The sequence below is a fragment of the Parus major genome, chromosome 1A (genome assembly GCF_001522545.3).
Source record: "Parus major isolate Abel chromosome 1A, Parus_major1.1, whole genome shotgun sequence".
Lineage (NCBI taxonomy): Eukaryota > Metazoa > Chordata > Aves > Passeriformes > Paridae > Parus > Parus major.
Genome location: NC_031773.1, coordinates 561,045 through 571,992, shown reverse-complemented (window position 1 = coordinate 571,992; position 10,948 = coordinate 561,045). Strand labels below are relative to the sequence as shown.

Below are 10,948 nucleotides of genomic sequence, written 5' to 3'. Positions count from 1 at the left end.
TTAAATGGATAAATATCCATTATTGGGATATCTTTAAATGGATAAATATCCATTATTGGGATATCCTTAAATGGATAAATATCCATTATTGGGATGGTTATCCCAGTCTTTAAAAGGATAAATATCCATCTTCTTGGGATAATTAAGAATAAGAATAAGAATAAGAAAATAATAAGGACCCCAGTCCCTACAGGGAGAAATATCCAATATTCTTGGGATGGTTATCCCAGTCATTAAATGGATAAATATCCATTATTGGGATATCCTAAAATGGATAAATATCCATTATTGGCATGGTTATTCCAGTCCTTAAATGGATAAATATCCATTATTGGGATGGTTATTTCAATCCTTAAATTGATAAATATCCATTATTGGGATATCCTTAAATGGATAAATACCCATCTTCTTGGGATAGTTATCCCTGTCCTTACAGGGATCAATATCCAGTATTCTTGGGATAGTTGTTCCAGTCCTTAAATGGATAAATATCCAATATTCTTGGGATATAATAACTATATTCCAGTCCTTAAAGGGATAAATATCTGTTTTCTTGGGATAATTATCCCAGTCCTTACAGGGATAAATATCCATTATCGGGATGGTTATCCCAGTATTCTTGGGATAGTTATCCCAGTCCTGAAAGGGATCAATATCTAATATTCTTGGGATAGTTTTCCAGTCCTTGGGATAAATATCCAGTGTTCTGCTGCAGGCTGACCAGTGCAGTGGCCTCCAAGGCTTCCTGGTCTTCCACAGCTTCGGAGGAGGCACCGGCTCCGGCTTCACCTCGCTCCTCATGGAGCGGCTCTCCGTGGAGTACAGCAAGAAATCCAAGCTGGAATTCTCGGTCTACCCAGCCCCGCAGGTGTCCACAGCCGTGGTGGAGCCCTACAACTCCATCCTGACCACGCACACCACGCTGGAGCACTCGGACTGCTCCTTCATGGTGGACAACGAGGCCATCTACGACATCTGCCACCGCAACCTGGACATCGAGCGGCCCACCTACACCAACCTGAACCGCCTGATCGGGCAGATCGTGTCCTCGGTCACCGCCTCGCTGCGCTTCAACGGCGCCCTCAACGTGGACCTCATCGAGTTCCAGACCAACCTGGTGCCCTACCCGCGCATCCACTTCCCGCTCACCACCTACGCGCCCATCGTCTCGGCCGAGAAGGCCTACCACGAGCAGCTCTCCGTGCCGGAGATCACCAACGCCTGCTTCGAGTTCTCCAACCAGATGGTCAAGTGCGACCCTCGCCGCGGCAAGTACATGGCGTGCTGCCTGCTCTACCGCGGCGACGTCGTCCCCAAGGACGTCAACGCCGCCATCGCCGCCATCAAGACGCGCCGCTCCATCCAGTTCGTGGATTGGTGCCCCACCGGTTTCAAGGTGGGCATCAACTACCAGCCGCCCACCGTGGTGCCCGGCGGCGACCTGGCCAAGGTGCAGCGCGCCGTCTGCATGCTGAGCAACACCACGGCCATCGCCGAGGCCTGGGCCCGCCTGGACCACAAGTTCGACCTGATGTACGCCAAGCGCGCCTTCGTGCACTGGTACGTGGGGGAGGGCATGGAGGAGGGCGAGTTCTCTGAGGCCAGGGAGGACCTGGCGGCTCTGGAGAAGGATTACGAGGAGGTCGGAAGGGACTCGGGGGATGGAGAGGAGGAGGAGGGCGATGAGGATGAGTATTGACAAACTGCCGCCTGGTCTCCACCTCGGCTGGAATCCAAACTTCTGTCCCGAATTCCTGAGGGCCTGGAGGGTTCCGAAGGACCGGCCCGGACCTCGATGCCGCGTTTGATGTATGAAACCTCCCCTGCTTGCGTAGTTTGGGCTCGCAGAGCTGCTCTGTGGCCTGGGTGTCTTGAGCTTTATCCCGCTGCTGTTCCCTGGTGAGTCAGGCCTGACATCCCGCCTAGCCGGGAGATCCCGGCTCCTAATGCAGGGAATGTCACAAGCCGCCTGCTTTGGCTGGAATGGCAAACTCTCGCTCTGGCTTTTTCTTGTAAAAGCACTTTGGAATTAGAAACGCACCTGTAAACTTCCGTGGCTTTTTGTATATGAATAAAAACGGGGGAGGGTGGGGGTGTGGTGGTTTTTTTTTTTGGCTTGGAATTCCTTGGATTCACCCAGGGTGGTTTGTTTTTTTTTTTTTTGGGAGGTTTCGGCTCGCAGATGTCCTGAGGGGAAGAGCAAATGCTGATCAGGGTGTGCTGATTAGAGAGTCATCAAGCCTAATTAGTGCCGTGGGGGAAATGTCCTATTTCCTGTGGGAATTTCTGTCTGGAGCTGGATGCTGCTGAGGGAATTCCATGTCTGGGATCAGGGAATCCCTTTGGAGGAGTGGGGAGCACTTCTTGGTGGGGTTTGGCCTCCTGCCCACCTCCCTTCCTCCTCACCTGGTGAAGCTCAGGTGTTGCCTGAGCAAATCCTGGCGGTTGGGGCAGTGCTGAGGATTTGGGAAATATTCCCAAAACAGGGAAATCCAGCCAGGAATGGGGAGAGGGGAGGGGAGCTGTGTCTGGCACGTGGGAGAGGGAGGTGGAAGCGTCCCAGGAACTCTTTGGTGACCCTAAAAGTCCAGGGCTGGCAGGACCAGGTTGGAGGTGGCCTCTGAAGAGTTCCAGGTCCCTTGAGCCACCCCAAAGTTGTCACCCCAAAGCTCTGATTGTCCCCTGAGGAGATTCCAGATCCAGCCAGGAACGGCAACAAGGAAGGGGAGGTGTCCCTTGGATGGAGGAGAGGGATTTTGGGAAAATCCCGGAGTTTTGGGGGGAGCTGGAACCCCCAATTCTCCCCACAAGAGGTGAATCCTCATTGAGCGACTTCACCTTTATTTTCCCTACCCGGGAATGGCAAAGCTGCTCCCACAACATTCCATATTTCTATTCCTAAATAAAATTAAGGCACGGAGTGAACGACTTCGCGCCCGTGGTCAATTCTACGGAACCTTTCGTTAAATCGTTTTAATTAGGCCCTTAATTAAGTGCTTTTAATTTGAATTTAATTTTTTAATTGAAAGGTTCGAACCTTTAAACTGTGGATGAAGGGGCCCCCTCTGAACCTTGGGATTCCACACGGGAAGATCTCCCTTATTCCTTTTATCCATTCCCAACCTCCACACAGCTCATTTTTGTTTATTTTTACTTTCAGATTGCTCAAATCCAGGTTTTATTTGGATTTTTCCCTGAGCTTTACCCATCCAGTAAAAGCTGCATGGCGAGCTTTGCCAAGGAGCTCAGTCACACTTTGGCTTTTAGGTTAAATCCCCTTTTTTCCATACTTTTCCCTAAGGAATCCTTAAACCACTCGCTCCTGCTAAAGCAATCCCCATCCTGCTGCCAGGGCTGGAAATTTAACTGGAATTGAGATGGGAATTCCAGCGCTTTGGCTCTGCCAGACTCCTATAAAACCGTGTCCGAGCTCCCTGTCTCCCTGGAAAAATTCCTTCCCTCTCCTCCTGCTGCTGGCTGGCTGCTCCCAGACGTGATGCAAGAATCCCTGGAAGCTGCAGAGGAGCTGGAAAAGGGGATTGAGCCTGACCTCTGCTTTTCCCTGGATTCCAGCAGGGTTATTCCTCCTCCTCCGGGGACTCCCTGCACCGTGAACAGATCCAAGAAAAACAGCTGGGCGGGAAAAAAAAAAAAGGAATGCACGGGAGGGGAAAAAAAAAGGAAAAATCCAAGGAAATAAAGCTGAATCGGGCTGGAATTGAAGGGCTGGCTCGAGAATGATTAACGGAATCAATTCTTGATTGATTGGATTTCAATCCCAATTTCCCTGTGCCGTTCCTCGCCGGAGCTCCTGGAGGTCACCGAGGTGGGAAATCCCGGGAGCTGCCTCACCTCCAGCTGTCCTTTTCCTTGGAGCATTCCCAGGAGCGGGAATGAGGTTTTTCCATGTCTCCTTCCAGCCTCCCAGGAGCTGGGAAAAGCCTCTTTAATTCCAAGTGATGCTCCAGCAGAGGACAGGGCAGAGCTCCGGGAGCTTTGGGAAGAGACAATTCCAGCTCTGCCCTCCTCTCCCGGGGGCTCGGATCAGAGGGAATGTGGATACCATGGATCTAGGATCCAGCCAGCACCCATGGAATATCCTTGGGATTCCTCCCAGATATTCTTGGGATTCCTCCAAGATATTCTTGGGATTCCTCCAAATTTGCCCTTTGTGGAATCCACGTGGCTGGAAGTGGGAACACCGCACCTGAACAGGTCCAGAAGATCCCAAAAACCCTCCAGATCGTGCAGGAATTGCGGGAATGTTGCTCTCCCAGGATTGTTTGGTGGTGGCTCATTTTCCAAACTTCCCTTGCAACCTTCAGGGCCGGGAATGGGATTTTTGCTTTCCACCCTTGTTTTCCAAAATGTTGGAATTTGTTGGGATGGACAGGATTTGCTGGATGAGGCTCTTGGGTTGGGATCATGGGATGGTTCTTCCAGCATTGGATCCATGAAAATTTGGACTGTCCCAGCTCCAGGGCAGCTCCAGCTCCTTGAACCCAAATATTCCTGAATTTTGAATTCCAGGGAGGAACCCTGACCCCAAACCATGGATAATGAAAAGCCAAATCCTTCCCTATGGAGCTGGATCCAACTTCCAGCGGGAATGAGGGGACTCTTCCATCCCTCAGTGTCCCTTCCCTGAAGCAGGGATAAAAATTCCATCAGAGATGTGGGATCAGGGATGTCCTGGAAAGCCTGGAAAAGCTGTGGGAGAGGGGATAAAGCCAGGACTGAAGTCACCAGTGAGACCAATCCCATTGCAGGTGGACAATGGTTTTATTTTCCATGCAAAACAGAGGAAATCAAGGAATTCATGGATACCAGGTGTCCCAGAGGCTGGAAAAAGGGATTTTAAAACTTTATCCAGATTCAGGATGTGGGAGCAGCTCCCTGGGAATGATCAAACCTCATGGATTGGTCCCCTTGGACATTCCTGGTTTGTCCCAAACCTCGCTTGGGTTCGGTGGAGGGTTGGGATGATATGAGGAAAGCGGGAAATGAGGCTGTTCCCGGGAAAAATCCTTAAAAGCTGGTCAGGAAGGGAATGGATGGAGAATCAAGGGAGAAGCAGATCCTTGGGAATCGTGGGAATGACATGGAGCAGATCCCAGCCAGCAGCCAGGGGAGCTGGGGCTGGGATTTGGGGAGGGGTCCTGGATTTTCCATCTGTCCATGTGCTGGGGGGATCCATGAGGAGCTCCTGCCTGGTGGGAATTCCTCAAATCCTGGGATAAGTGCTCCCAGCCCCACCCAGAGCAGGCAGGAATGCCAGGAACATCCCAGCTGTGGGAGAGGACATTCCAGGAGCAGGGGCAGGAATCCCGGGAAGGGGATCCATTCCACCAGGGATGGCTCCGGGTGGACTTACACCGCAGCCCTGCTCCAGAGCTCCTGACACAATTCCCTGCAAATCCAGCCCATTCCTTGCTCACTGCTGGGAATCGCCTTGGTTTTCCCAGCCAGAACCCCATGGATGTGAATTCCCAAGATATCGGGAATGCGTTTTTGGAATCCGTTCCTCACCAGGTGGGGCTGGATCCTCCTCGATCCCAGGATGGAATTCAGGATCCTGCTGTCCTTGGGAATGCCTGAACTCTTGTAGCACCTCCGGTTTGCTCCGATGGGAGTGAAAAAAGTGGGAAAACTTGGAGTGTTGGCACATGGAGGAGGAAAAGGAGGGTGAGGGGATTCCTGGAGGCCAGGGAAGGGCTGGATGCCTGGGGGATTTGGGATCGGCTGGATGGGATCCAGCAGTGGGAAGGATTTGGGATGGGCTGGATGGGATCCAGCAGAGGGAAGGATTTGGGATCAGGTGGATGGGATCTGGCAGAGGGAAGGATTTGGGATGGGCTGGATGGGATCCAGCAGAGGGAAGGATTTGGGATCAGGTGGATGGGATCCAGCAGAGGGAAGGATTTGGGATGGGCTGGATGGGATCCAGCAGTGGGAAGGATTTGGGATCAGGTGGATGGGATCCAGCAATGGGAAGGGTTTGGGATGGGCTGGATGGGATCCAGCAGAGGGAAGGGTTTGGGATGGACTGGATGGGATCCAGCAGAGGGAAGGATTTGGGATCAGGTGGATGGGATCCAGCAGAGGGAAGGGTTTGGGATCAGCTGGATGGGATCCGGCAGTGGGAGCAGAAGGATTTGTTGGTCTGGGTGAGCAGCTCCAGCTGCAATTCCCAGAGTCTTGGTTTCACCCCTGTGAGAAAAGGCAGGAAAGGCCAAATCCCGCCTGGAATCCTCCCTTGGATCCTACAAAACCCCACAGATCCCCCCAGGCACCGATGCTGCCCTTCCCAAGCGCTCCCAAACTCTGGGTGCTCCCAGCCCCACGGGGGCGTTGCTGGAGGTTCCAGGGCTCCATTCCCATCCCGTTCCCTCAGGAAATCTGCCCGTGCTGCCGCCCCTCCAGCACCCGGGTCCTGCTGGGCAGAGCCTGGGAGGGACCCACTTGGGAGGGGTCAGTTTGGGAAGGGTTATTTTGGGAAGGGTTATTTTTGGAAGGATCCATTTGGGAAGTGTTGTTTTGGGAAGGCTCCATTTGGGAAGGATCCACTTGGGAAGGGTTAATTTGGGAAGGATTATTCAGGAAGGATCCATTTGGGAAGGATCCATTTTGGAAGGGTTAATTTGGGAAGGGTCCATTTGGGAAGGGTTATTTTGGGAAGAGTTATTTTGGGAAGGATCCATTTGGGAAGGATCCATTTTGGAAAGGTTAATTTGGGAAGGATTCATTTGGGAATGATCCACTTGGGAAGGGTCCATTTTGGGAAGGGTTAGTTTGGGAAGGATCCATTTGGGAAGGATCCATTTGGGAAGGGTTAATTTGGGAAGGGTTATTTTGGGAAGGATCCGTTTTGGAAGGGTTATTTTGGGAAGGATCCATTTGGGAAGGATCCATTCTGTAAAGAGTTATTTTGGAAGGATCCATTTTGGAAGGGTCCATTTGGGAAGGGTCCATTTGAGAAGGATCCATTTGGGAAGGATTCAATTCGGAACAATTCATTTGGGAAGGATTCATTTGGGAAGGATTCATTTGGGAAGGATCCATTTGGGAAGGGTTAATTTAGGAAGGGTTATTTTGGGAAGGATCCATTTGGGAAGGATCCATTCTGTAAAGAGTTATTTTGGAAGGATCCATTTTGGAAAGGTCCATTTGGGAAGGATCCATTTGGGAAGGATTCAATTCGGAACAATTCATTTGGGAAGGATCCATTTGGGAAGGATCCATTTGGGTTCCAGGTGTAGGTGGGATTCTCCCGCTGGGATGCAGCTGGGAAGGAGGATCCTGCCTTCCCCCCCCCTCCTTCCCAGCTGTCCCTGCCGCAGCTCAGCCCGGAGCCGGCAAATCCCTGGGCTCATCCCTTCCCACTTCCCTGGGAATTCCTTTCCTTCTTGGGGAGAGGAGGGAAGCTCCAGGGGCAGCTCCAGGCAGGCGACCTTTGGATTTCCGGCCTTTCCCACAGGGCTGGGATGTTCTCCTTGTCTCCGGGGCTGGGAACGGATCCCAAGCCGAGCTGGTGGTGGGGAAAAGCCGTTCCCAACCTGGACCGGGATCCCGGGGATCCGGTGGAAAATCTCTCCCGACTTTCTGCTCAATGCAGGGATTTCTCCCTCTGCTCTGAGCAAATCCCTCTGTCCCTCCTTCCAAGGATCCTCTGAACATCCCAAGGTCCCAATGGAGCCTGGAAAACCTGGGGACACCTGGACACCACAAAGGGATGAGTGTCCAGCTGGACACGGAGCAGCTGTGACCTTGTTCTTCCCGTGCCTCAGTTTCCCCGGATTGGAAAACGGGGACAATGCCCGTGTCCCGCTGGATGAGAACACTGGGAATTTGCTGGGCTATAAAAATCCACATAATCCAAGATTCCAGCGGATTGCCATGGGAACAGACCCTCCCCGTGCACCCTTGGAGCTGAGGCCGGAGTCATCGTCCCTCTGATGATTCTCCAGGACATTTCCAACCCACCGGGACATTTCCATGTCCCTTGGTGTCCCACCTGGAACCTCCCCATGGCCACGCCCTGGATGGGGCTGGTGGGATCTCGTTTCCTCCTCTTGCTGAGCATCTCCAGGGGAAGAAGGACCAAATCTCTTCCCCAGATTTCTTTCCCAAATTTCTCTCCACCTCCCAAACCCACCGAATGCAGGGATGAGGGAAGAGGTGGAATTTCGGCGGGGCTGGGAGGTGGAGAGAAAGGTTTTGAGGAAGGAGGGCTGGGAAAGAGTGGGATGAGCACGGATGGTCTGTGGATGAAGAGCTGAAGCTGGACCAGCTGCAAAACCGAGGTCGAGCCACGGGAAAGTGGGAAGGGACAGGTGGGAATTGTGGTGGGACCCAACGGAGCAGCCACGGAGCTGCCTGCGGCTCCTGGGATCCAAACCCCCCCGAGGCCGTGGGGTGGCCCTGGTGTCCCCGTGGGAACACGGGGGCCCTGTGGGTGGGGAGCATGATGGTGACAAATCCAGGGAAAACCCAGGAGGAGGATCTGGGAGATCCCTCCTGAGGTTGTCCCGGTTCTTTTCCCTTCCCAGTGGATCGGTGGCTGCGGCAGGGACAGCTCGTGGTGGGATTTGGGAGGGCCGTGGTGGGGACAGGGCCATGAGGCCTAGCTGGGGGAGGTTTTGGAATCCCTACGGGGCCGATGATCCCTGGAGCAGCCAGGGCAGGAGATGGGACACCAGAGCATTGGAAACTCCAGAAATGGCAGCTTTAATCAGGAACCTTCCCGGGTGACGCGTCCCCCGTGCCCTGCTGGCGCCAGGAACCTCTTCCCTGCGCGTGGAAATGTCCAGAAGGAACGATGGAGGAGGGCGGGGAGGAGAGAAGGGCGGGAGAAGGATGCGAGGTCGCTGGATGGGTCAGAACCAAACAAGGCCGCTGTCACACATCGGTCCCCTCGGGCGCTGGCCCGGTCACTTCCTCCGCCCGATCTGGGCCATGAGGTGGGCGTTGGCCGCCGCCTTGGCCCTCAAGTTCTTGGCTTTGGCGATGTTGAAGAGGATGTTCATGATGTTGGTGGGGACGTCGAGCGACAGCGTGACCTTGGTGTGCCGGTCGCTCTTGGCCCGGTTCTGCGAGCTCTTGCCCTTCAGCCGTGCCTGGGACGCGTATCGGGAGTGGCCGTCCCCCGGGAATGTCCTTTTCCCCAGCTCTTCCTCCTCCGCCTCCTCCTCGGACGCCTCCTCCAGGGACGGCGACTCGGAGCCGCGCTTGTCCAGGACGGCGTTTTCCTCGGGATGGATCTTCTGCGCTTCCGACAGGGCGGCGTTGAGGCAGCTGAAGATGGAGGCGGCGTTGGAGAGGCTCAGGGCCCGGCCGGTCCCGGCAGCTCCGAGCAGGATGAGGAGGAGCAGCAGCCTGGGGTGGGACATGGTGGTGGCCTGGCCGTGGAGACACCGAGGAGAGGGACGTGAACTTCCCATGGGGCCTGGGGAGATCCGGCCTCTCCTCATCCCTTCCCAATCCCTAAACTCCCCTCCCTGTGTCCTTGGAGTCTCCTCCCAGGTCCCATCTAAAGGTTAGGACAGGTGGGAATGAGCTTCCTTGGGATGCAACCCCCAGCCCTTGGATTTGGGGTGCTGGTGGCAGGTGGGATGTCCAAGGAGCTTCCCTTCCATGGAGCTTCAGTGGAGCTTCCATGGAGGAGAGGATTTGGCCTTTGGAACTTCCATGGAACTTCCATGGAGGAGAGGATTTGGTCTTTCCTTCATGGAACTTCCATGAAACTTCCATGGAAGGAAAGATTTGGCCTTTCTTTGGAGCTTCCACAGAGCTTCCATGGATGGGAGGATTTGGCCTTTGTGGAATATCCATGGAACTTCCACAGAGTTTCCATGAAGGTGAGGATTTGACCTTTGGAGCTTCCATGGAACTTCCATGGAGGAGAGGATTTGGCCTTTGCTTCCAGGGAGCTTCCATGAAACTTCCATGGAAAGAAAGATTTGGCCTTTCCTTGGAGCTTCTACGGAGCTTCCATGGAGGGGAGGATTTGGCCTTTCCTTTGTGGAATTTCCATGGACGTGAGGATTTGACCTTTGGAGCTTCCATGGAACTTCCATGGAAGGAAAGATTTGGCCTTTCTTTCATGGAACTTCCACAGAGCTTCCATGGACGTGAGGATTTGACCTTTGGAGCTCCATGGAACTTCCATGGATGAGAGGATTTGACCTTTGCTTCCATGGAGCTTCCACGGAGAGGAGAATTTGGCCTTTCCTTCACAGAACACACGTGGCTGCTGCAGGAGACCCGGTTTGGACCACGGGGACGATTCCCATGGATCCCTCTCCACCTCCTCCTACTTGAAATATCATCATTTTTGGGGTCATTTTTTGGGTCATTTTGGGGTCATTTTGGGGTCTTTTTGGGGGCTGTAAATCCCTGGAAAACTCTCCTGCTCCACAACCCCTCCCCATCTCCCTTTATCCCCAAAAAGCCACCAAGGATCTCCCGTGGGGCTTTTTGCCCATTCCCAGGATGGAAAAATATCCCAAGCTCATGGAATCCTTCTGGAATTCCCAAAAACCTGGAATCCTTCTGGCATTCCCAATCTTCTGGCCCCATCTTGTGGCCAGCGGCTCTCACGGCAATTCCTGGCTGGGGACAATCCCCAGGGATTCCAGCTGGGGCTGGAATTCCATCCTTGATTTTGGGGTTGGGAGCTGCTGGTTTCATTCCCGCGGAGGCTTTGCGGAGCAGCCGGATTTCTTGGGAATATCCCTGGGAATGAGGGATCAGATCCATCCAAACTCAATCCATGGGCTGGGATCTGTCCCTGAAAATGCCCTTCCATGTCCATGGAGGTTTGGGAATTCTCATCCTCTAAATTCTGCCTTTTGTCATTCCTTGGAGAGGGAATTTTGGGAAGGTTCATTCCCTGAATTCTGCCCTTTGCTATCCTCTGGAGAGGGAATTTTGGGAAGATTTATTCCCT

The 10,948-nt window shown here is 53.4% G+C and overlaps 2 protein-coding genes across 2 annotated transcripts in view; one reads left to right on the top strand and one right to left on the bottom strand.

Annotated features, from left to right (window-relative positions):
• Positions 1 to 717: 717 nt before the first annotated feature.
• LOC117244473 (tubulin alpha-3 chain) lies at positions 718 to 2,052 on the top strand. The gene has a single exon (XM_033514721.1). The coding sequence runs from the start codon at positions 800 to 802 to the stop codon at positions 1,697 to 1,699; it is 900 nt and encodes a 299-aa protein (XP_033370612.1). The 5' UTR covers positions 718 to 799; the 3' UTR covers positions 1,700 to 2,052.
• Positions 2,053 to 8,328: 6,276 nt separating this feature from the next.
• Positions 8,329 to 10,948, bottom strand: part of UCN3 (urocortin 3) — a 6,239-nt gene continuing 3,619 nt past the window's right edge. Inside the window, exon 2 of the mRNA XM_015627147.3 lies at positions 8,329 to 9,398. Within this exon, the coding sequence (XP_015482633.1) occupies positions 8,931 to 9,389 (459 nt within the window). The 5' untranslated portion in view covers positions 9,390 to 9,398 and the 3' untranslated portion in view covers positions 8,329 to 8,930. The remainder of the gene's footprint in view (positions 9,399 to 10,948) is intronic.

Excerpts from the sequence above, each read along its gene's own strand:
- LOC117244473 (XM_033514721.1), top strand. The coding sequence starts at position 800 with ATGGAGCGGCTCTCCGTGGAGTACAGCAAGAAATCCAAGCTGGAATTC.